Genomic DNA, 26,694 nt, shown 5'->3' on the forward strand with positions numbered 1-26,694 from the left:
AGAAAACAAATTGACGCGTGAGTAGGGTGGAAAGTGGGAGGATGGAATGCCCCGACGGCACCATCCTACGGACGGGTGGACCCGATTAGTCGAGTAGCTTTCCAACATATTAAGTGAAAGCCCTACGTTAGATAAATAGGTTCTCGAGCAATTCTATTCTAGAAGACTAGGCCAACGGCTGTGCCTTGCATGGATGAGGAAAAAAGCGTTGTCTCTAAGAATCAAGACTAGTAGTTGCCCAATTTATGATCATTTTACCTATGGGTGATTTGATTTTTAGAAGACTACGCTTCTCCTGCGGGATAGAATTAGGTCTTACCTATGAATCGTATCCTTGAATCTCTGTATGGTCAAGGTGTCGATGAGTAGGAAATTTTCTCCAAGTTAAGACTTAGTGGACTATCTTAAGCGTTTCCCCTATTTATGGAGGAGGGGAACCTTACAAGAGAAGAGAGGAGATAGAGATGTTTCTTGCTAGTGTATGGAAAACACTTGATCAAGCAAAAGTTAAGTTTCTTAATTAGAATTTGAAGGTATCTACTTTTTGTTGTGGTTTTTATCATTTTTATGATCCGGGGGCTTATAGCACTTTGGACAGTTAGACACGCACAATCTTTTGACTTTTAGACTTATTGCATAGGGAGACGGGTTGGAGCCGGTGGACGCCAGGGGGCTCTTCGTTGGTGCGACCGGCTAGAGGCGGTGGGAGGGCCGTTTGAGGTTTGAAAAAAAAAGAGGGGCCGTTGGATCTCGTCGGCGTCTCCCCATTTTCAATTTTTTTTTCCAGGTCACGGGATAATACCCTGGTTTGTAAGAGCTTCGAAGCTCTTCAAACCCGCGGCTATGGTGAATCGACACACAGCTAAGTTCTGATTACCTTTCTTTGCACTCTGCAGATCTCATTCAGACACATTCTCTACCCCCGCGCACGCATTTGAACGTCTTTCAAACCCTAATCGCCGTTTCAAACTCTAAGTGCAGTGCAAAAACCTCACATAGAGGCAACCCTAACGCAGAGAAAGCCCTAACGCAATGCCAATCCTTACCCTTCTCACAATTTGAGCTCTAATCACGGTTCAAACCCGAGTCATGCACGGATAGGGACTTTTACCTCTCTGCTGTCAAATCTCTAACCACAGTGCAAACCCTTTCTTCCAAACCCTTCTCACAGCTCCATTCACATGCCATAAGATTTGGATATCTACCTGTTAACAGATGCTAATCAGAGTCTAAATTCTTTCTTTCGATCCTTATCCTAGTTAGATCCTTGCTGTCAAACCCTTTTCTCATAAACACTTTGAAACCCTAATCGCAAATTAAACTCTCCCTGCAGCTCACAAACTCCCTCCTCCCATGCTCTATTGAATTGACAACGGCAGGACTTTTTTTTTGAGAATAAGCCGTACTCAGGTATAACAGAGATAGGCTTGCATGACCACAAACCAGCAGGACATGTGCTATTTTAGTTATTCAAAGAAATGTCAGCGGTCAAATTCAAGAAGAATTGCGCATCTGAAGAAAAGAGGCCAGCTCCATCAGGCTCATCCATCTCCGATTGCAGCGACAGTGGTGTTCACAGTCTGCCTCCAGTGCAAGGGTATTGTTTCTGGTTTAGTTTTACAATACACTATGACTTCTGATGTGGAATTGAAGCTCATTTGTCTATAATCTGTGTGCATGTGTTACTCATGTATTTGGTTTTGCCAGCACGTGTCATGTATGTGCTTGATGTTGCCAACAAATGTGCCTGCTTTTGCAGCCGTACGGGTGGACCCACAAGAAAGTCTGCCAAAGGTGGATGGACCCCGGAGGAGGTAGGACCCCAGTTACTTGCCCCATGAGTTTGTTTTTGATGCGTTGTTAGCATGAGAGTTTCACAAGTTCATGACTTAATGGGTGTGATGCTATCACTACTCTTACATATAGAGGCAAGATTGCAGCCGAAAGCGATCCACCATCTCATGAGGTGGACTTGCAGAAGAAGCAACTGCTACAACATACAATTTGAAGTGACAGTGCTGTAATTTTTGGTGTATAGGCCCTGACACTATTTAATTTGGTTGTTTTACCAGGATGAGACTCTTCGAAGAGCAGTGCAGTGCTATAACGGCAAGAATTGGAAGAAGATAGGTAAAGCTCTTATTGATTTCACGTCTGTGAGAAGCTTGTCCAGGCACCATGCTATGCGATCAATGTTATCAATGATGAGCACTTTCTCAAGTGAAGAATTAAAAGAAGATAGGTAAAGCTCTTATTGCTTTCACGTCTGTGAGAAGCTTGCCTAGGCACCATGCTATCAATGTTATCAATGATGAGCACTTTCTCATCTCAAGTGACGAACGCACGCCTTTATGAAGGGACAAAAGAGTGCAACATTTTTTCCAAGGATTCTCACATACAAATGTGGCCAGCGTGCACATACATGAGTAGATCTAGTACCAAGACCTCTTTTAAGACCCAAAGACTCTCTTTTCATTGATGAACATAACATATGGAGGAAAAGGCTAGAATGCAACCCCCTGACATGAGAGAGAGAGAGAGAGAGAGAGAGAGAGAGAGAGAGATTTGTAACATCTGTCCTTTGATTTGTTTGCAGCGGAGTATTTCCCTGATCGAACAGATGTGCAATGTCTACATCGCTGGCAAAAGGTTTTGAACCCTGATCTTGTAAAAGGACCATGGACAAAAGAGGTTGGCTTTTGTTTCTTGTTCATAAGGTTGGCTTATCATGTTAGCACCTGATGGCTAGGACAGTCTCCTTTTGATTTTATTGATACACTCATTGAATTATATTATCAGGAAGATGACAGGATTGTGGAGCTTGTGAATAAGTATGGAGCAAAGAAATGGTCAGTGATTGCACAATCCTTACCAGGTCGAATTGGGAAGCAATGCAGAGAAAGGTCTCGAGATTCCATTGTCCCCATCATTGTTGTCTGATGTGTTTTTCTGGTTGAAGTTCCAATCAAGAGCCTAGAGTTTTGTTTCAAAGATCTGCTTTTTAATATCAATTTTGGAATATATTGGATTTCAAGGCTTATTGGGAGATAGAGTTAGGACGCAATCTTGTTAATAAAATACTGCTTTCGTAATAGATGGCATAATCATCTCAATCCCAACATCAAAAAGGAGGCATGGACTCAACAAGAGGAGCTGGCCCTCGTCCAGGCTCATGAAATATATGGAAACAAATGGGCAGAGATTGCGAAGTTCCTACCTGGAAGGTGACACTTGCATCCCCTGTCATATCTGCACAATTGTATTCCCTGTCCTATTTCCTGTAATGGAATGCTAATCATGCTATTATTTTCAAAGAAAGCAATGGGACCTTCATGAAGTTGGTTCCTTCAGGAATCAGTACTTTCAATCTTTATGTGTTTGTAGGTGCATATCTATGTGTGTTTGTATTTATGCATGCATATGTATGTGTCTATGTATGTATGTATGCATATATGTGTCCATGTGTGATGGATGTATTACATATATACATATATGCATATAACAAATGTTTGCAAGTGATTCTGATGGTTTTGGATAATAATCTCAGGACAGACAATGCTATCAAAAACCACTGGAACAGCTCCATTAAGAAAAAACTCGACTCATTTATGGTTGCTGGTGGGTCGACCCAGTCATTGGAACCAATAGTTCCACAGCCCATGCTAACGGGCACAGATAATGAACCAATTATGCACCAGCAGTCCTTGATAGAACTAGAAAATGAGCTTGCTAACGGGCATGTCAGTTCAAACTTTTGTTCTCAGTCAGGGAGTTCATGTAGCTACATGCATTTCCAAAGTGAGAGGTTTGATATACTGAACATGGGTGAAGAAAAATTTACCAATGGTCCAAATTTGAAACAGTTCCATCCTCAGCACAGAGGATCTGAAATGCAGCTGTGTGCTCTATCGGAACAGACCCATAGGCGGCACCACCACATGGATGGAGCATCATGCTTGCCGATACAGCAGAGACAAGGAATGGAACAGATTCATGGGCGGTGCCACTACATGGATGCAGCATTATGTTTGCAGTTACAGTTGCAAGAAGGATCTATTGATGCAATGGAATTAGATGGATATGTTTCAGGTCGGCCGGTAGGTTCGAGCGAATTCTGCTCCATGGATGTTGACGTCGTGGAATCTTCTTTGCAGCATGGATCGCCAACAGGTTCATCTGGTCACCCTGTAGCTAATGCACCAGGGCAATCCCTTTCTGTGCGGTCATATTCTCCTGTTAATTCCTCTTCGCACTTTTCCACTCCCTCTCGAACTCCTCTTAAGCCTCACAGAAAAAAAAACCTCTTGAGCAAGATGTCAGCAGGCAACTTTAGAGCTGATCAACCCGCATATGCTGCTGACTCTCTTCAGCTGATCGACATACCTATCATTCAGGACTCTAAGCAGCAAAGCTTGTTCTTGCCAGATTGCTCTAAAGGAGGTTTGGAAATAGGAAATACCTGTGATGATGGGCTTTCAGAATCTGTCCTACGGCAGCAGCCCCTTGGACCAGAAGGGATTGAAATGGTGCGGTGGCAAGTTGGCCAAGGCGATCCAGATTCTGATATGCCCCATCTGGAGGCAGAGTCTCTCTTTTATGAACCTCCCAAGTTCCCAAACTTGGAGTTGCCCTTCACCAACTATGATGTAATGAGCTCTGGCTATGTCCAACAGGCCTACAGTCCTCTTGGTGTGCGCCAGATGTTTCTTTCAGCAGTGAACTGCTCGACTCCATCAAGCTGTCCATGGGGTTCACCTCGTACAGAGGGTAGCCCCCAGGCAGTGCTTAGAATTGCAGCAAGAAGCTTTGGTGGCACACCTTCAATATTAAAAAAGCGGCAGCGAGAGATGGTCACTTCTGTCCAGGAAGCTTCATATGGTGAAAGAGAGGATGCTGCATTTACGAACCCTGCATTGATCTCATGCAAATCTGCTACTCCCAAAAATCCTGGTGTGCTTTTTTCTCACCAGGGTGAACTCTCAGGCACACCTATTGAGGTCTCTGGAGAAAGATCTATGCTTGTTTCCCCACCTTATTGCTTGAAGAGTAAAGCTCCACTGTTTCCTAAGTCTACTGGTAAAGAGTCGGATCCTGATTCCTTTGATTCAAGGCGATGGGTTCTAATTAATGCAGAAGATTCCAGGAGTGAAGTGGAGGCTGGCATGAATGGCTCGATAAGAGACAGCACGCAGCAGTCAGACGTTAAGCACGAGGATGGCCAAGTCCAACACATATTACTGGAAAGCAACCTAGATTTTGAGAACTTTAGCATATCAGGAAACGATTCTAAGGTATTTATAAGCTATGCATTTATTCAATCTGACTTTACTTTCAAATCTAAGAGAGGGAAATCTCTGGCTGGTTACACATACTTTTATCTTTCTTGAACATGCAGCCAGAGAATTCAACAGTGCTTGCTGAGCATGACATGAACGAGCAGCAGCCACACTCAGGTCTTGTAGAAAGTACTGGAGTAGGAAATGATTTATCAAATTCCATGAGACCCTCTAAACTGATGGCTACAAGAATTTCAGGGACTTGCAATGGTCTGCCAGAAAATAGGAAGGTTGCATCAAGGTCCTCTTTATCCATTGTTGTGCCGAGATCTTGTGAGAAAAAACTTGATTTGCAAGTGCTTATGTCAAAGTCAGGAAATGTAACCACAGTTTCGACTCCATTGCCTAGCTTGAATCAGGACTGGATCAATGGCATCTCCGAGTTGGATGGTCTCAATATGTATGTATACATTAGACTCACTTGCCATTTTCAAGGTTCTCTAATCTCCTCTTGATTTCTTTCTTGGCTGCTTTTCCACCAGAATTATTTGAACTGACAAAATAGAGGTTTAAAGAGTAGGCACGGTGGGGACTTGCCTTAGCATGCCAAAGCCTCCGCAAGCCTGTCACAAAATTCCTCATTGCTTCCGTTTTCTACTGTTCATGTGTGGCATATGGAGCCTGACATGACATACATGTATGGCTTGTGGAGCTTGACATGGTGTGTTTGTATGGCATATGAAGCATGACATGACAATACATGTATGGCTCATGGAGCCTGACATGATAGTACATGTATGGCTTGTGGAGCTTGACATGGTGTACATGTATGGCTCATGGAGCCTTACATGATGTGATTTCACGGGACTAGCAATCCTGGTGATCTTCTGTATTTATGTTCTGGGAAGATTTGTGGAAGGATCATGAAGCCCTGAACACTTTACTTGATACAACTAAGCAGATGGGTGTTTCTTCCAGTCTAGCTGCACTCGTGTGTGCATGACTTTGATTTATATTTGGCTGGGGATGTTTGGGCGCACCCTGTGGACATGTATGTGCACACCTGTTTGGGGCACCATGTGGACATGTATATGCACACCTATTTGGGACTGACAGGTGGTCTACACGTGTTTTGCAGGTGGTAAGTGTCCCTAAAAGCCTAATTTTCAGCTTTATGATTTCACATACTAATATTTATTAGTGCAGGTCCACACACTTATAAGTGACTGGACAACTTATAAGTGACTGGACAACTTATAAGTGTATTAAAATAGTCCTGCCCAATGTGAATGGCTTATAAGTTGTTCAAGTCACTTATAAGTGACTGGACTATTGGGTAGGACTATTTTAATACATGTGGCAACCAAAAGGCGGGCACTAGACCAGATTTGAGTCATCTGCGTGTAGGCGCCCCGTTCTGGACCTAAATAGCACACGCCTTAGTTATTATTGGCGGAGAGCCTCTATTACTGGAGAGGAACTTGAGTTTGGACTAGCACATACTTTTTTGGTGCATGGGAGAGTTGACTTGTTCAAGAGCCTTCTACTACCATCCAGTGTGGCAATTTTCAACCGAGTGTGAGGAGAAAGCTGGTCGACTTCTTCTAGAGTTTTTTTGTGCTGCTGGTCGGCTGGTTACAACCCTGAAAAGCTGCTAGCCATAGCATCTGGAAGAGCATAAGTGTTGGTTGATTTGTGTAGGAGACATCCTCTGCTGATCAAAGGCCTTCTAGCATGTAAACTACTACTGCTTGACTTCTCTTGTGGCTACTGAGAGCTGGTCGACTATTGAAAGAGCGTAAGTGCTGGTCGATTTGCTCTGTGAGCTAGATAGGTGGAAGATGGAGATACAGGGCTGTCTCGGGCTGATGTGGGAATGCTATGGGCTGTCCATGGTTGTCTTGCATGTGCTCTAAGCCAGGAAAGCTCTCTTGTTCCGAGAAGGGACATCAAATTCATCATATATATTGCTTTTGTTTTCATCTTGTACTGGAAGATTAGGTGCTAGCTAGTGGAGAATCGGTGGGCACCCGCAAGGTTGTATCTGAAGCAGACTCCTTTTTGGTAATCTAACCGGGGGGGGGGTTCAGCTAGTGTGGTGTATTGTGCAGAGTTATTTCTCTCTTTTATCTAGCATGTTCATGCGTTTGATTAGTTTTCATGATTGATAAGATTTCCGTGTTACAGTTGCCCATGTAGATGTGTGGCCTTGAGGGATGCTTGCGGCTCTAGCAAGCATGCTGTGCTAGCCAACCACCAAATTTTCCCCTGGTCTGTGAACCATGACACATCATGGGTGGTGTGGCAATCTTGGTTTCCAAGATAGTATCAGAGTTCATGGTCCCGGGCCACTTTCCTCCCTGCTATATTGAAGTGGGGTGTTGGAGGTGCCAATCTCGGATGGATAGTGGGGATTGCAAGATGGGAAAAGGGAGGCCAAGTCATCCCACATGCAAAGGCAGTGTGGAAGATGAAAGGGTATACATAGTCGAAAGGGAACCCTCCTATCTTCAACTCCCCCAAGCTTGTCTTTTGTGGAAGGCTGGAGGGTTGGTTAGGCACGACTTGCCTTAGCATGCTAGAGCCTCTGCAAGCCCATGTAGATGTGTGTCTCCAGGGGTGCTAGGGGTGGGGTGTGGCAATTCTTGGTTTCCAAGATTTATTACATACTATTTTGGGCCAACATTGCTGCATATTATGAATAACAGATTGACTTGACAGTGGAAAATTTGATTCCATGAGGCATGGGTAAAAGGTTGGACTGGCATGTAGCATGATGGCATGGTTAATTTGTTTTGGGGTCAAACTAGCAAGAGAAGAAGAATAAGGATTTTGTTCTAGCTGTGATGCTAAAACCCACCTGCACCATATTATGCCATATCACTCCTTTCAAAAATTCGATGTGGTGATCACCTCTTGAGAATCAACAATAGTGGTACTCTTAGGGACATGGCATCTTCTCATCATGACGAGCCATGAAAATGCGGACCATGTGTTATACAAAGGACATATTTGGGCTCAAAAGTATGTAAGTTCGATTCATATCAAGCACCAAGTATGTGGAGATCAAGAGATATAAGGTGATGGAGCTAAGGGACAACCTTGCCACACGGAGATAGTGACAGGGCATCCTAAGAATAATGTCACCTCCTGTAAGTGGAGCAATCGGAAAATCCTTATGATCCCTGTATGTGTATGTGTAACTTTCCAATGACAGGGGTCACACTCACATCCTTGCCCTCAAAGGCTGCATCTGCATGCATATGAATTCCCAACTCCCCTCAGGCTTCAACCCATGTGCAAAAGCCATTTGAATAGATATAAAATTATTGGTAGAAGCATTATCAAATAGAAACAAAGCAGTTTGATCCTTCAAGTTTCCCCAAGCTTTGTAAAGCAAACGGCTTTTTGGTTTTTGTATTGTATTCCCATGCCCATATGGAATCACATTCACACTGAAATTTGCTTCCTGCACTTCAGTTTACTTGGGGGTTTTCGGGGCATTGACTCTTTACTACCTCAAATAAAACACTTTCCCTCCTTTCTATACTCCTCGTATTGTTGTTTTGACATCTCTGGAACTCTCTGTCTACTACCCGGCTTCTTCCTTGAGCCATCCTTTGTATCCTTGTCCTCTTTGGGCACACTTTTAGGTGGCTATCCACCCTTTTTCTGCTCAAAACCGGCTGTGAGTTTTCCCTTGTGTGAGCTGAATTCTTGCTTTTTAGGCGCTCCCTTTACATGCAACTTCTCCGAAATAGTGGTCGAGTAAATGAGCTCTTGTAAGGTCCGATTTGGGTACACCGACAAGCTTTTTTGAATGATTCTTTGCAAGCCTGACACAAATTTCCTCTTCTTCCCATCTTCACTGATTTGTATAAAAGGAGTAACCTTGAGCAGGACTTTCCAAAACTTTGACACATAAGAAGAGAGATTCTCCCTCATCTTGTGTCATGCAATCCCACTCTTTGTGAACGTCCTCCTCGAAATTTAGAGGTAGAAGCTGATTATAAAATTGAATTTTGCACTTCTCCCAAGTTGGGGAAGCCGTGTGAACAAGAAGCTTAGCCATCCACCAATCATTGGCGGTGTCCTTGAGATGCATACCGACATGTTAGAGCATAGACTTCTCTGAAAAATCCTCATTGCAAAATGCAATCTCAAACTGTCTAATGAAAGAAAGAGCCTTCGAAGTATCCATCTTACCCTTACAATTTTCAAATTTGACATCCTTGTCGCTCGACTTGAAATTTTGGGTCTTGTTGTTGCTAAGAGTGGAATCTTTTTGATCATCTACATCTACTTCATGTCTATGGCGATGTGAAGAAGGTTTACCGGTCCTTTGACGAACCTCCTCCGTTCATCATTTTCTCTTGCATGTCCTGGTGGCGCGAAGAAGAATTACGAGCCCTCTCCTCGTGCTTGGGTCTTACACTTTCAAAACGGTTGCTGTGCTCAATCTGTAAGGATAATCGGGGAACATAACGGGAATGGGTGGAAGATTTTGCCACTTTGACTATCGCATCCTCCGCATCATCTGCAACACTTGTATGAAGCATGCCTGGAGGGTTGCATTGTGAATACCCATTTGCCTTCCTCATCATAAGTCACCTTACCCTTACTCTTCATGTACAGTGCCAGCTCACGAGGCTTCTCTATTCCTATCTCTTTAGCAATAGCCTCAAACATAGGCCTAGTAGCGATGCTATGGCTTTTGCAACCATCACTTTCTGTACATCTAGATCATCCCTAAGAGCACGGAGCTCTGAAATCTCCCTCATCATGGCATCTCTATCAATTGCATCTGAGTTGATGGTCCCTACATGCTCAGATTCTGACGACCTCTCTCAATAGTGTCTTCCACACTCTATGCCCGATGGCTAGTCATGATTCTAAAATCATCTCTAAGAGCACGGAGCTATGCAAGCTCCTTTATCATGGCATCTCTATCAACTGCATCTGAGCTGATGTCCCCATGCTCAGATTCCCAACGACCTCTCTCAATAGTGTCTTCCACACTCTGTGCCTGGTGGCTAGTCATGATTCTAAAATCAGGCTACAATTACCTTGTAGAAAACATCCTGGGTATCCTGAAGCAAACATCCTATGCACAAGTATAATAAGATCCTCCCCTGCCCTTAAAAAGAAGCCGTGGGATAGAGTGAGTCACCCATGTAATATAGATAGATAATAGGATCATTCCTCAGTCTGCCTAAGAGCTTGGCTATAGGTAGGAAGATCTTAGCCAATTGGGGGTACTATGCTGGCATAAAAGCCTTGTAGGAGTGGAGGAGAAGAAAATTGAGAGAAAATTCCATGGTTTTACTCTCTCATAAACAAAGGTTTGTGTCAAAGAGAAGCAACTAGTGGTGGAGATCGAGATTGCACACACCATCATCTAGTGCAATCTCTCTTTTCATGTTCTTCAAACCCCACAATGGAAGAGGATGGTCAGGGCCGTTGCTGCCGTCGGTCCATGCGAGGGACGGACGGGAGTGAGCTACGCCAAGATGAGGACAAAGAAGTTCAATGAGGAGAAGAAGAGGATTGCTAGATCACTTGAGCACATTCGTTTGGGATGGGCCAAGTATGTGTTAGAAGTCATCTCATGTCTATACATATACACCAGGGCCTCTGTTGTGGGTGTGCTTGCCTGTATTAGGTGTTTTCCTATTTTTCCCCACCCTCCATATTTTTTTCCCATTTTTCCCTATTTTTCCATGGTATGGGTGGCTGCCCTATGATGGCAGGATGTCCCAGAAGCTGGCCGACTGCACTACTTCTTGGAACACGCCGACTGGTCGTGGACCTCTTTTCTGCTGGCCGACTGGATGACACCCAGTCGTGAGGCTGGCGGCTGTTTATTCATTGGCCGACTGGGTTTTTGGGGCCATATAAAGTGGCCCCATGAACCCCATTCCTTTGTATCAGTTATTCGGGATTCTTTTGTGTATATAGAGCAGAGTTACATGCCTCTCTCTCTCTCTCTCTCTCTCTCTCTCTCTCTCTCTCTCTCCATTGCCGTATTTTTTCTACACTTGCTCTACTCAAAAGAAAAGATTCTAGAGGACATAATCATCATCTAGCGAGTACTCTTCCACAAGCAAAGAGACATGCACAAGATTTTCTGTAACTGTGACGATGGAGATGTCAGCTTCTTCATCTTCTTTAGGGTCTGGAAGAGTTACCAAGTTGGCATGGTGCTCTACTTGTTTTTTTTCCAGTTTTTCATAGCATCGAGAGGCTTTGTGCCCCATATGGCCACAATATCAACATTTTATATGCTTGTTAATCTTCCAGGTTGGAGTAGCAAATGCCTTATCTTCGTGGATGGTGCTGTTGCTAGAAGTTGCCTCTTTTACGACGATCTTTTTCAATTATAGCAAAGCAACCATGTCGTTGAAGGTAGTAGAAGCCACTGGAAGGATCTTCAAGGATGGCTCAAAGCGGCTGATGCCTACTCTTTGTTAACACCGCCATCTTGTCTTTATCACTAGGTGCACACTTGAGATTGCCAAGTTGTTGCTTCAGTGACTAAAAACTGGTAAGATGCTCACTAAGCTCCTGGTCTTCATGCATAAGACTTTAATTTAAGAAAAACTTAGAGATTGTTATTTTGCTACCAAAAGTACTTTTTAGGTTTGCCCAGTTCTGGCATGCTGTGGTGGTAAAGTCGATGTGATGCACCAAGTTGCTCTGAAGATTTAAACCAATAACCCCAATAGCTTTTTGGTTTTTTTGCTTCCAAATCTGTATTCAATAGCCGTTGCGATAGGTTGCTCTACCGCCCATAAATCATCCTTCATGAGAAGGAGCTGCACTTTTGTTTGCCGGGTCGAAAAGCCATCGGTGTAGTCGAAGCGTTCTGTGAGCGGGAGGAGACCCAATTCAAGCGATACCATGATGAGCAAGAATAGAATGTGGCCAAGAAACTAGGGTTTCAGCTCAAAATAGGGTATGCAAGTAAAATCATGTTTTAATCATTGCAAAACCACACATGGCATACCTTCTTTGGCTTTAAGAAGTACATGTGAGTTGAATGGCTGCACAACTGCTGGATTGAGTCGACTTGGCAGTTGTGGATAGCCAGCGCATAGGTGGACAACTTATGATGGAGCAGTATGACCAGCAGTGCGAGATGGAGGCTTCATAAGGCGAAGAATGCAAAAGGTACGGGCACAGAAGCACGCTGACGATGGTCTCACAGGCTACGGTCGGTAGAAAGCGGCAACATTAGTCGGGATACTAACGGGCTGAGGAATGGTGCGTACAACATTATCTCCACCAGGCGCTTTCTCTGAGCAGATTCGATAAGTCCACTCTTCATAGGCAGGTACTCTGCTGCACAGGCTGGGTGCGGTGCGCGTTGGCAGGCAGCACGGGCTGAGGAATGGTGCGTACAACATTATCTCCACCAGGCGCTTTCTCTGAGCAGATTCGATAAGTCCACTCTTCATAGGCAGGTACTCTGCTGCACAGGCTGGGTGCGGTGCGCGTTGGCAGGCAGCACCCCTTGCGTCAATGTTGACGAGGCTCCTTGCCCTTTAGTGCTTAGCGATAGCTCCCAGTAGACCCTCTGTACCGCGTGTGCATAGCAATAGCTCCTAGCAAGAGCAGACGAACAAGCAGAGGCACCCCCAGCTCTGATACCAATGTTGGATCAGAGGATTCCTAGCTGTGGAGGATGTGGCAAGAAGAACGCCATGGCAAGATGAAGCTGTACGGGAAGGGAGAGAGAGATGATGATGAGAGAGAGTGAGGTACAAAGTACAAGTTTGCTTAATGACAAAACGAGTACCATGAAGCCTATTTAATGGGTTACCTCTTCTTTGACCTTATTAAATGAGGTGTGACATCACTGCTTGCTGCAAGGGAAGATTCCTAGGCTAAGAGTATGTTCCCACACACTTAACTCCAATTTTCCAACAATAATTGGTGAGGACCACCATCGAATGATTTGCATGGGCACTCATAGCTTGATACTGAGAAATGAGGCGTCTTCGTGGGTGAATACATCAGCCGGGGTGAGGTTGTGTTGGTGGTGAAATCTTGAAGCTCTTAGGAGTTACCTGCAAGGTTGAGGGTTCTTCAAGCCATGGGTCGTACGATGGGCCTTGATCTAGAGATGTACCTGGAGGGTTGGTGCCGTCTTCTCCCACCCCTTGGCTCTAGGACAATTAGTGTGGCAATGTGACTCCCTACCCCATCAACCCCAGGTGTGATGTCTCTTGAAGGGAGGGGACCTCCAGGTCCTGTCCAAAGGTGCTAAGCCTATAGAAGCCAAAAACTTTCAAAAGACTGGTGGTGGCTTGGGGAACTTGAGGAAGAACGGATAGAAGTTGCGGTCCTCTAGCACTTGGTGGAATTCTAGCGAATCGAAAGAAGAATTGTTTCCTTGAGCCGAGAGAAAACGAGCTGCTCGTTTGCGAAGAAGAAGCTTCTTCCAAGCAGATGCGTGTTTGTTTGGAAGGGAACGGAGCAGCCCGTTTTCTATCGGCTTAAGGAAATTCTTCTTCTGATACAGCTCGAACTTTGACCTCGATGCTAGAGGAGTGAAACTTTTGTCCGATCTTTCTCGAGCTTCCATAGATCTATTGGAAGTTTTTGGCTTCCATAATGAGATCCCACCTGATCATTAGGTGGATTGGGTGTGGGTGGAACCTTTGTCAACCCGTCTATGAATCCAAACAAGTTGAGGTCTGGGGGCACTGGTTAGGTGTGAATGCTTTGGCACCGTCTCTAGAACAACAAACTTGTCAACACTTCAATATGGACCAAGAACAATGCAAGAGATAGTTGAAAGTGCACAACACTGTAAAGATAGAGATTGCACAGTACACCACCACCGTAGTCGCGAATAGACCCCCCCCCCCCCCCCCCCCGCGCGTGCGCTTGTTGTATTATTTGAGTATTTAATGTGTACAATGTTCCAAGATATTCCATGAAATACAAATAATGAATACAAAGCCAGATATTCCATGAAATACAAATAATGAATACATGTTTACCAAACAAGAATGTGTGACTCTGCATCTTCACTATGGATAGGGCATCGACCCGGATCATTACATGGGGCACGGTTGCTTGGACCACAGAGGCTGGAGTGGTCACTGTTTATAAGGGGAGGATGGGGGAGGGCTAGCCCTTTAGGTCTCTCACCATCAGATTTCGATAGTACCAGTGACCGTCCCACCTACAGACTATTGGCGACCAGGCTCATGCCAGAGATGGGAGATTTGCAGTAGCATTGTAGCCTGACACATTTGGCGAGCTAGATGCAATGAGGCCATCCAAGGTACCCACACTGCGCCGGTTGAGTCCATCAGGATCATATGGCTCGATATCATTCACACCCTCCACGGTCAGTGGGGGAAGTTACAAGGAGGTTTTGACGACATGCGGAAGTGGCGGGAAGCTTTCTTGAGGCTTTGGAAGGTTGGCACCACATTTCTCACAGATAGAGGTGTTGATCCCACTTGGCATTACAGACCACCTGTGTGGTTGTCCCCCCCCCCCCCCCTTTCCCCTTTGGCCGTATGAGATAGCCTTCTCATCACAGAGCGGCGAGCCGGAGGAGAAGTGTCTCTTCCCCTTATGATCATTTGATTCCCGCCCTTACATGAGGCGTGTTTGTATTTAGTCTTTCGTGGTTGTATCTAGCCCTTTGTGGCTGTTTTTTCATTAACTAATAGAAGGGTCTTTTTCTTGAGAAAAAGAACAAGAATGTGTCAGAGTAGAATGTCGATGTACGATTCATCGAAGGAGTGAGAATGACTAGACCACCAACCTCATACACTTGGAGTGGAGTGAACGTAAGACTGTCATTCCGAGACCATGCATGAATGATGCGCTTGAGCTTGCAAGGTTCACTTCCTCTTAGAGGGTATGGTGCAAGTCCTCGAAGCACAAGTACTTAAGTAGGTACTCATATTGTGATGAGGACACAAACATGTACTTGTAGAAAAGTAGGTACTGGTGCAGGTTGTGCACAACAGATATTGGCAAGTTCTATAGAGCAGCTGAGTAGAGTACAATATAGTACAACATGTATTGCTGCGTATAGCACCGTAGAACTGGTACCGAATGGTTACAATAGCTGAAATAGATATAGAACAATTGGATTCTGCAATAGGGTACACAGTGGATGTAGATAGGAACAACAGTAACTCAACAGTAGGTGTAGGTGAATACAGAAGTGGGTAAAAGAAGTACACTTGTCAGCAGCTAGTCTCTCCTTTGTACATTTTAGAGGAAATCGATGTTGCATAACGTGAATACCAATGTAACATGACTACTATGTGGAAGCATGCTTAATGATGATTAATCCAAAGCAATAAAGATTAACATTAATCACATGCTCATGACTTAGAGAAGTAGAGAGAAGGAGAACAGAGAGACTCTTTACCTAACCTACTCCTACTATATATTACTGAATGAATGAGTAATGACAATGTTTGTCATAGATCCAATGTAGTTCTAGACTATGAATGCTATGAATGAACTATGCGTGAATGGAAAACGCTGATTTGGAGATGTACTTGGCTGATCCAAACTGTTAGACTGCATGTCCTTGATCTTGGCTTTGCAATCTCTGTCTTTTAATGATTATGAATGACCCATGACTTTCCTTTATATAATAAAGTGATAGTAGGTCGGTTTTCACTTTTCAGGCCATAAAAAGTCATAAAAAATGTCATAAAATGTGTTTATATTGTGTCCATAATATGTCCCAACCATTCGTGCATGTCCTGGGCACCTCTGGGCACCTATAGGGCCACCAAATTGGCTCCAAACTGCCCATATACGACCTTATTTTGCCCTTAAGGCAGCTGTAAGGAATAATCATATCTACGTGGCACTGGATTAAGGTGTGCACGTGACATTCCCTCCTACTAAACTTGGAGCTGGGGTGCACATGATACGCCTTTGCTCCATGTTGTCGATTCGACTGCAGACTAGATCTCCCATAGGGTGTCACTATCTCATCGAGAAGTTGCCCCTTTGCCTTTGGAAGCTCTATTGGCATGGTAGACTCCATGAATACCTCAAAAACTGAAGTATTTATCTTCTCCTCTTCGGCAATGGATTCGGAGATGATTGTGGGAACCTCACGAATTGTCATCTCCTTGATGGCTATGATTATCTTGGAAACTCGCATGGAATCTAGAATTGTTTGTGGCTCTGAATGCTTGAGCAATTGTACCTCTTGGTTGACCTTGACCTGCGGATCCGACACCATAGTAACATGGGATGAGGAACAGGGATGGGGACGAGGACGAGAACGGGGACGAGGACGAGAACGAGAACGGGGACGGGGAACGACAAAAGGCACGGAACGGGGACGGCATATGGAATATGCAATTTATTGACTACAAAGCACACTAAATAAAATAACATTGATGTTTTTACACTTTGAACATTCAAGGCATCACTTTAAATGTGCAATACGTGGTGTAAACACCAAACATGCGCCAATACGACTTAAGTACACTGACAAGGTTCAAACCAATATATAAGCATGGAATGATGATCACTATCAAATAACAAAAGACTAGTGTCTACAATGCACATAAAGTGTTGAGTCAAGACTCAAAAGTAAAAACAATGAAACATAGCTAAATGATAAATCATAGAGCCTGCAATGCTCAATCGGAGGGTGGAGCGTGAGAAGTACTGGCGTCATGATCATGGCTGCCTACATGAGCAGTCTGAAAGGTAGTGGCATTATCCTCTCGGCTCTGTTGTGTCTCCACCTGCTCATTTCCCTCCTCCTACTCCATCTCCCATTGAGTAAAGGGATCTCCCTTTGAAGTCGAACCCTTGCAAAGCATTTGCAAGTATGCGCTTACAAAGACAAGATCATTGGCCTTTTCTACACTAATGTGGTTCCTCTTCTTTGATGCAATATGGTTGTAAAAACTCCAAAACTGTTCCAAACAAGAGGAGCTTACATGTTGGCTGAGAATGTGGATAGCCAAGTGTTGCAGCTCAGGCCCATCTGAACCATAGTCTTCTCACCACAAAGCAGCCCCAACCTTCAACCTATCCTCTTGTGCATCCACACAACCAAAAGCACCACGAAAGGACCTGTATGCGGCGAGCTGGTCTTTGATTTTGTGCCTAATGCCTCCATTTGGCACTAGACGATCCAAGATACGCCTCCAACCATCACTGACCTCTCTGTCACTCTCCTGTCCCCATTACCCTGAAACTTAGGGTCCACCATATATGCAGCTGCATGCATAGGAGAGGCATAAGAGTTCCACCTCGTCACACATAAGGAACGAATCTCCTCGTATCTGTTCTCATCGGGCTCTAACTCTTGCAACATCTCTATCATTCTATCCATTGCCTCATACACCTTCCCGATGCATGGCTGCATAGCATCTACAAGCCTCAACAAGTGGACAATAGGCCTCACCATAGCATCAATGCGTTTAACATCCTCCCAAAAGGAAGCGCTCTTTGCATGCTCTCTGCATAATATGCCTATGGCTATTGAAGCCAATGTAGAAGTGGTGAAGAGCTGCCTCAATGCACCACTGCACTCCCTCAAGCGGGCTAGCTTCAAGAAGTTGAAGGCAAATCGGGTGTCTTGAGTATTTGAGAAGTGAGAGCCTTGATTTCTTGGAGAACTCGTGGCGGAGGAACTGGTGGTTCAAGACAAATGTGACCATTTGATTGGTCTCCTGAATGATTCGCTCTTTCCAATATCCTTTAAAAGATTGTTCAAACAATGTGCCATACAATATGACACAGTCATGTGTGGATACATGCCCTCAATAATAGCTCCAGCTGCCCTATTTGCAGCCTCACCATATGCAACAAAACCCACCACACATTCCGGGCCCATGAGCTCAATGCCACTTGCCCCCTCTGTTGTTGCAAGCACGTCTGCACTCTTCCCTGTCCCTGAGGCATCATGTGAAGCAATAAAGTACATCTCGCTACGGGAATATGCAACAAGACCATGGATGGACGGCTTTCGTGTGTCACTCCATCCATCTGCAATGAGTGACACTCCATTCTTTGCCCATAGCCGCTTTGTGTTCTCTGCAGCTTGCTCGACAAGGCGCTTCTCCTTGTCGAGCAACGTGGTGCGCAGAGACTCCGATGATGGGGGGGGTGTAGTTTGGACCATACTCCCCAATCCTCTTCACCATAGCCTTTAAGTACTTGGATCTGATTACAAAAAGAAACAAGTGAACTTTCAAGAATGAAACTTAGAAAAATCATGTCAAGAGGGAAGAGTCAAGGCTTACCTAGCAGTATGGAAAGCAATATGGTCATGGAAGAAGAAACGAGCCACAATTGTATCAACCTCTTCCTTCTTCTTAGGATCCCAACTTCCCTCAAGTGTACTTTGTCGCCGTGCGGGTGTGGGCATTGCAAAGGAACCTACACCATGTGGCCGTGGTGTAGATGTGGTAGATGCACCACCTAACCCTGAAACAGACCCCTCAAGTGGTGTCACAAATGCTGCAGGATCCACAGCCACACGTGCCAACCTTGCAGCCCTCAAAGCCTCATGCCCGGCAATGCGCTCAAGAAGCTCCCTTCTCTTCTCCGATGTGATTCCCGTGCAAAATTGAACCTCGTGCCCGGACTCATGCATAAGGTGGGCTCTCACTTTGTCTGACCCACTCGTCCGCCTATAGGGGCAAAAGCTTGCAAGACCACGGGTGTGAACCTCCTTCACTTCCAGGGCGGTTGGCATTAACCTCTTCCCACCATGACCAACCATCGGTTCTTCTAGCACCACCACGACGTGCAGAGCTGAAGGTTGCTTGCGAAGAAGATGCCATGAGAGAGGGTGAAAGCTCAGAGGCTGAGAGAGAGAGAGAGAGAGAGAGAGAGAGGGAGTGGGAGAGGCTAGAGCCTAGAGAAAGCTTGCGGGTTGAGACTCGAGAGATAGAGAGAGTCAGAGAGTGAGGGAGTGGGAGAGAGAGAGAGAGTGAGAGAGTGGCCCATGGGAGAGGGAGTGGGAGGGAGAAAGAGAGAGAGTGAGGGAGTGGGGCCTCGGCCCTGGGCACTGGGAGAGAGAGAGAGAGAGAGAGAGAGAGAGAGAGAGAGAAAGGCTAGAGCGCTTGTTGCTTAAGCCTTAAGCTCTAGAGTGGGGCGGCTAGCCAAGAGAGAGAGAGTGGGAGAGAGAGAGAGGAGAGCACAAGCCTTATAGGCTCATGGCGGTGTAGCCTTGCAGGTCACGGGTGATGGCAGCCAGGCCAACGTGAGGAAAGCAACGGGCAACTGCAAGCCACCAACGGGGAGCTGCGAAAAAAAAAACAGCGTAAAAAGGGAAAAAAATGGCGGGAAAAAAAGTGAAAAAACAGCACAAAAAAAGCCATGTGGCATAGCCCACCAAGTTAAATGTTGGACACCTGCATAAAGTGCCAACAGCCCCAAGAAGGTAGTGTTTCTAAATGGTCAAGGCATGACTTACAACGAACAACTCCTCATAGATGAAGAGCTTATGCTAACGAAGCTCTTCAAACAATATAGCCAAGTGTTGGTAGTGTTCTTACACTTGTGAATTTTCAATGCTCACAAAAAATGTGAACCATCATTTTGTTAAATGTAGTCAGGGCATTCGTGAGTCCAAACAGCATAACCAAATGATGTCTTGAATGGTAGTTTGTGTACATGCCGTGGTGCCGTACGCACCTGGTGATATCCACTCTTAAGACCAAGCGATTGAAATATGTAGATCCATTAAGTTTATGGAGGATGTATCGATGTGTGGGATTGGAAGCTAGTTCTTAATGGTAACCTTGTTTAAAGAGCGAGAATCTACACACATGTGGAAGGAACTATCCTTCTTTTGCACTAGAAAGACAGGTGATTAGTATGGCGAAGACCTTAGCTGAGGGAGACCTCGGTTCAATAATTTGGTCACGTGTTTCATGACCACTTCTTGTTGTGCTCTCCTCTTACTCCCTATATGCGGGTCTATTTGGCGGAGAACTCAGGCACGAAATCAATGCGGGGTCACTTGCACTTGCTTTTCCATAAAGGTGGTCTCTCCTTCAATCTGGAGTCCTATGTCCCCTATATCAGTGTTTAATGTGGTTGCCATTTCCACAGAGATGAAATTATCTCTGGCACATTCGTCAAACATAAAAAGTGTCGATTGATCCTTAAGTTGTCCCCACTCTCTTTATCATCATTCCCTGTATCCTCTTGCACATCAGGAATGCCATGCACATTAACCTTTTGCTACTTCTCATCCTCCTTACTCATGAAATATGTGAACCTAGCCACCACATGAGAAGCATTTTTCCTCTTTACCATACCACTCTCTTTGCTCTAGGGTTAAGCTAAACTAGTGCTTTTTTGAGAGGGATCATTGGGATGCAAATTTACAACCCTTCCTCTATTTTTCACATCTTTCACATAAGGTTTAGCATGCTGCCTATCCTTTTGCAGATTATGATCAGCCCTCTTGTTGCCCTCTAAAGCGTGCTCCTCTTTGCCACAACGTTGCAGTTTGTGCTCTAACTGCTTTGTCGCAAGACTGTATTAAGATCAGATTTGTAAACCAGTTGAAGCTCCCATGTCTCAACAAGGCTACCCGAGATCTTTTCGATGATCCACAAATGGGCATCTGAGCCCCTTTACAAACGTCTTCACATGGCGAATCGTTGACTTCTCGAAAAATTTCTCATCACCGAAGGCAATATCAAACTGGGCTATGAAAGCCTTTGCCTTGCTTGTATCATAACCACCACGATAAGCCTCAAACTAACAGATTCATTACCTCTTGTCTTAAATTCCTACAACCTCTTGGCACGGTGATCTTGCTCATCTATCTTCCTCTTCCCCTCATCCAACGAGGCAACAGTAAGTACATGCACAAAACCATGGTGAGAAACATCTGGCATGGAGGCATGTGTTCTATGCCGCGGTGACCTGCGCAAAGGTGGCAAAAGAATCCTTGCATGAAACTTGTTCTCTATGGGTATACTCGATAGGAGTAGTAGGTGACACATGATTGGGCTGTCCTATCATTATGCATAACTTTCAACCCATGATGGGGTTCTTCCTTGGTCAATTACATAGGCAAAGTACGGTGGCTAACATGCCCAACACTTTCCCCGCATGCATCCCATATACATTTCCATCATGTTTGTCACCATCTCTTGCATGTATATATCTGTCTTTTCCTAACCTATGTGGGTGAGAGACTTGTTTGAAGTAACTGAAACCTAATCCTTGTGTACATAAGACTTGATCCCGCATGACAAATCATTACCTGTCTCCACATGCAGGAGTCCTTTGACCCACTTTGGCTCTGACTACATCTCCACTATTTATAAGATAGTTGAGTGCTATCTCCTAAGGGTTCACACGTAGTTCCCTGGCCATAGAGTCCATAGTGTGTGCAATCATAGAGTTTGTCTTTGTGGCCTTCATGAACTTGTGGGTTCTTATGGCAGATACTTCATCAGCTCTTTCTCCTTTGCATTTTACTGTCTTTTTAAATGTTCTATCTTCATGCATCCCATTTTTGCTTTGTGGGTGTTGTCCTACATGTGTCTCCTTCTCATAACCTGCATGCATATGCCTATTACCCAAAGCATTAGAAGCATGTGTACCACTTGGCTGGCCATATGCACTAGGCCCTTTCCCACTCTTTGGATGGCTGTCTATAGTGCATAACGACTGTTCATAGGGAGCCAAATTCCCAAATAACCGTACGAGGGAAACAACCATGCTTTCATGCCACTGTAATTCTACCAGTTAGGTGTGAACGTTCCTGGATACCGTCTCATGAACAACAAACTCCTCAATACTTCAATATGGACCAACAACGATGTTACACCATTCAAGGTAACACTGCAGAGATAGAAATTGCATAGTACACCAATACTGGGGCTGCAAATGGGCTGACCCCTGTGGTATATTATTGGAGTATTTAATCTGTGTACAAAGTTCCAAGGGCTTTCCAGCCAGATATTCCATACCATGCAAATAATGATTACATGTTACCCAAACAAGAGTGTGTTGGAGTACAATGTCGATGTAGGACTTGTCGAAAGAGTCAAAATGACTAGACCACCAATCTCATACACTTGGAGCGGAGTGAACGCGAAGCTGTCGTTTCGGGGCCACACTGCTCTCGTACTAGAGCCTGGCTCAGTACCTCACAGAGGCTGTGGTGCAGGTCCCTCACAACTAATCAAGCAAGTGCTCATGCTGTGACAAGTACACGAACTGGCCCTCGTAGAAGAACAAGTACTCATGCTATGACAAGTATGCGAACAGGTAGAGCAGGTAGTGGTGCGGGTTGTGCACAGCAAGTACCGGCGAGTCCTCTAGAGCAGCCGAGTACAGTACATCAGGTATTGCCGGGTTTAGCACACTACAACAGGTACGAAATAGGTACAGCAGATAGTCGACAACTTCACAGGAGTCGGGTATAGTTCAGCAACCAGTATAGTCGATACAGCAATGCAGCACGTCGGTACAATCGTTACTGTACAGTTAGGGCATTCGGTACAGCTTTCTGTAGTCGGTACGGCTGTTGGAAAAGCAGCGCTCAGCCTGTACAAGAGATATAGAACAGCCGGATTCTGTAATAGAGTACACAGCAGATATAGACGGGTACATCAGATAGTCGACAGGAGGTACACGTGGTTACAGCAAAGCAAGTACACAGCCGTCGGCAGCTGGTCTCTCCGTTGTAGATTTCATAGGAAGTCGATTTTACATAGGGTGAATTCTACCAGAGCGTGTGAGAGCTGTGCTTACATAACGTGGTTCGTAGTCCTGGTTGGAATTCGACGTCGATTTCTAGTGATTTTCAACTCTAAATCCTACTAAGCATTGTGTTTAATTTTAAAAATTGAAAAAAAAAACAATTTTTTTAGAGCACTGTGTGAGGTTGGTGGATGGAACCATCACAAGGGACGGGGGACGGTAAAACGGGGGACGGGGACGCGGGACGGGGGATGGCCATAAGTAGGGAACAGGGACGGGGGAGGGAACAACACTCAAAAAATACTTTTTTTTAAAAAGTTTTTCTACTGTACACTTATTCTACTTTGGAAGTACATCAAAATGAACATCAGATAGAAGAGGCCTGGAGGCTTGGAAGTTGGAAGACTCAAGAGTCAAGACTCAAGAGGCTTGAGAGAGAGAGAGAGAGAGAGAGAGAGAGAGAGAGAGAGAGTCTAGATAGTAGAGAGTAGGGCCTTGGGCGAGAGGCTTGGAAGTTGGAAGCTACTAAGTTAGAAGAAGCTCGAGGGACAGAATACAGTCAAGTCTCATAGAGTGTAGCTTGAGACTTGAGGCTTGAAAGTTGAGAGAGAGAGTTGCTTGAAGCCTTGAAAGTTGAAAGGGTGTGTGTGTGCTTGTAGCCTTGTAGCCTTGTTCTTATATAGATATTAGATAGGCAAGAGAGAGAGGCAAGGGCAAGAGAGAGAGAGAGAGAGAGAGAGAGAGAGAGAGGGGCAAGGGCCAAGCCTTAAGGGCCCAGGCCCAAGGCCCCAAGGCTCAAGCCTAAAGGCCAACTTCCAAGCCTCAAGGCAAGAGAGAGGCAAGGGCCAAGGCCCAAGGCCCAAGCCTCAAGGGCCAAGCCTCAAAGGCTCAAGGCCTCCCAAAACGGCCAAGCCAAACGGCTAGAAACGGCCAAGGCAAATAGCTAGAAACGGACCTGCAAATGGCTAGAAATAGGCGGAAAAGAATAGCCTGACTGCGCGCGCAATGGCTCCCTGCGGCCCCCCACTGTGCTGTCCCCCACATCCGTCCTTGTTCCTGCTACCGTCCCTGTTCCTGCTACCGTCCCCGTACCCGTCCCTCGTGAGGGACGCCTCCAGGGGGACGTTGGACCGTCCCCGTCGTTGCACCGTCCCGACTCGGCGTCCCTCCGTTCCAACAGTCCGTCCCTCCCGTCCCCTGTGACTATGCTTGTTGGGGTCCATACTTCTTATGCCATGTGGCGGCATAGCCCACCAACTTTAATGGTGGGCACCTTCGTTAAGGTGGACACCTTCATTATAGTGGGCACAAGGTTGCTTTAAATGACCATGTGGGCAGCCCAAAGTTTAGGTTGCCAACACATGGCCCTTGGGTCCTGGTGGGCATAACCCAGTGGGCGGTCTAAACACCCAAAGTTTATAAAATCTTTAGCCAAAAATAACGGGTTAGATAAGATACTTACCGCATGTTGACATACCACAAACCATTTCACGGTTCACAGGTAGGCACCCCTTGCCTATTAACTGGAGACATCATAGTAGAGATTCAGATGAAAACAAGTCACACGAAATCAATTTCAAGCAAGCAGAGGTGCGTGCATATGCATTATATGGATATAACTCCCGTTCCTCGAACTTGTAAATAGCAAGTTTTCTCGAGCATAGAATTGGCTGAGTGGGAAGCCTTAAACTGGGATACCTGACAGTGGGTTTAATGTCCTTGCCACGCTACGAGGTGTACGAGGTCTGGCCTCTCGAAGGTGGCACAAGTCCTGGCCTTATGTACTTAGGCATGAAATACGTGCGACACGAAGCTTCCCGGCCTTCTGTACTTTGGCACGAAATAGGGGAGAGCCACTTTGGGCAGCCAAATGGTGACACTTGTTTTGGAGAGCGTAAGTGATCTTTATCACAGTGTGGCCTCCTAGCTAGGAGGCAAGAGTTCAATAGAGAGAGGGCCACAAGGCGTAGATTATGTGCTTTGTAGAGGAAACTTGAGAAAAATCCTGATGCCCAGTGGATGTCAGATGCATTATGCATTGTTAGGGCTTAGTTACAAGTCTCTTTTGAGCAGCGTGCATAATTTGGTGATCATGCATAGGAGTCATTTTGGATTCACATGGGCTAGATATAACATTGATTTCTTTGCTTCCCATGGCCTCTCTCATAACAGGGGATACGTTAGATAGATGCAGAACACGCAAGGAGAGTGCTCCACTATGAGCATGCCATGGTGGAGAGGATTGCCTTAGATGTTTACTGCCGCTCTTGTGTTATGTGTAGAGGATTATTCCCCTTAAAGTGATAGGGCACAGTAGAAGGTTTGGGAGTCCGTGCCTAGGTTGGTTGGGGATGACATGTGTGCATTGTTAAAATAAGTGATGCTAGAGTGCCAAGTCACCTAGTCAAAGAAATCCCATAAGCTCAAAATGTGCCTTGTTGTATCTACCTTATATAAAAGGGGTCACTTTCAAGTAATGCAATAAAGCAAGCTCGCAAGCCTCTTTATGAGTAGAGTCTTAATCTTGTAATCTAATTGTGTTTGAGTTTAAAGCTTAATTAGCTTAGTTAATTCATCATTATGATTGTCCTTAGGTAGCATTTACCTTAGCTCAACTTAGCACTAACCACATTGTAATTAGTATAGGATTGATTCACTAATCACCATTTCCATGGGAGTTGGATCTGTAAGATTAGTTTAGTGAGATCTGAAGGAGGTGATTCACCCTCCCTAAAGCTTAGCATTCACCTCCTTCAGCTGTCACTTGCTCCCTATAGCTTAGCATTGACCTCCTTCAACGCCGATTATTTTGTCCCTAGAGGACCCCTAGAGGCACGACATGCATGTGAGCTCTAGCATTCTAGATAGCCTCATTCAGGACTCCGAGATTTACAGCAGGATCGAACAGATTTGGGTGGGACTGGACTTTATCTCAAGCTTTGCTGCATGTGCACACTGCATGTTGGCCTACGGGAGATCAACGATTTCTTGCAGGAGGCAGCCCAGAGCACATTTAAGGGCTTCGGATGCAGGAGCAAAGTTTGAGGAGGGGCTTAGTCTCTTTACAGTGGCTTCAGGAGTTTTTTGCCGCCCGCACGGAGATTAGATTCATTAAGGAGAGGAGGGTAGAGTACAGATACCACGCCAGAGCTTCATTCTTGATCTAGGCTAGGGACATAGTCACACGAGATTTCTTCGAGATAGCCGGCCCATACAGGAGGAGAGATGGTATTCGTCCATAGATTGCGTGGCCAGGATGGAGCTATTGTTTCTGACTCCCCATGTGATTAGGTCAACTAAGCAATAATCACATTGTAATTAGTATAGGATTGATTCACCCACACCATCACCATCTCCATGGGAGTTGGATCCTTAAGCTCTAATATGGTATCAAAGCCAATCACATACTCCCTTTAGCTTAGCATTCAACTCCTTCAACTCTCACTATACTAATCTTAGCTCATTATTATTACTAATAGATTGGTATCTTGGCAGGCACTTGTTCTTCAGATTAAGCTCCAATTATTCTGTTGCCAGGGGACCTTTGGAGGCACGACAGGCATGTGAGCTCTAGGATTCAGGACAGCCTCATTCAGGACTGCGAGATTTGCAGTAGGATTGAACAGATTTGGGTGGAATTGGACTTTACCTCAGGCTTTGTTGTGTGTGCACACTGCATGTTGCCCTAGGGGAGATCAACGGTTTCTTGTAGTAGGCAGTC

At 45.2% G+C, this 26,694-nt stretch overlaps 1 protein-coding gene across 3 annotated transcripts in view; it reads left to right on the forward strand.

Moving 5' to 3' along the window:
* Positions 1 to 762: 762 nt before the first annotated feature.
* Positions 763 to 26,694, forward strand: part of LOC147613624 (transcription factor MYB3R-1-like) — a 41,948-nt gene continuing 16,016 nt past the window's right edge. Inside the window, exons 1-9 of one of the 3 annotated variants that reach the window (XR_015263236.1) lie at positions 763 to 1,597; positions 1,760 to 1,814; positions 2,073 to 2,130; positions 2,597 to 2,691; positions 2,800 to 2,903; positions 3,096 to 3,224; positions 3,548 to 5,291; positions 5,396 to 5,736; positions 11,577 to 11,820. Coding sequence is in view for 2 of the 3 variants with exons in the window: in XM_086781614.1 (XP_086637740.1) it covers positions 1,479 to 1,597; positions 1,760 to 1,814; positions 2,073 to 2,130; positions 2,597 to 2,691; positions 2,800 to 2,903; positions 3,096 to 3,224; positions 3,548 to 5,291; positions 5,396 to 5,736 (2,645 nt within the window). In the remaining variant the exon portion in view is untranslated. The remainder of the gene's footprint in view (positions 1,598 to 1,759; positions 1,815 to 2,072; positions 2,131 to 2,596; positions 2,692 to 2,799; positions 2,904 to 3,095; positions 3,225 to 3,547; positions 5,292 to 5,395; positions 5,737 to 11,576; positions 11,821 to 26,694) is intronic. The other 2 variants (XM_086781615.1, XM_086781614.1) reach the window with 2 other exon arrangements.

Source organism: Cibotium barometz, chromosome 43, assembly GCF_041138505.1.
Source record: "Cibotium barometz isolate CiBa-2024 chromosome 43, ASM4113850v1, whole genome shotgun sequence".
Classification (NCBI taxonomy): Eukaryota; Viridiplantae; Streptophyta; class Polypodiopsida; order Cyatheales; family Cibotiaceae; genus Cibotium; species Cibotium barometz.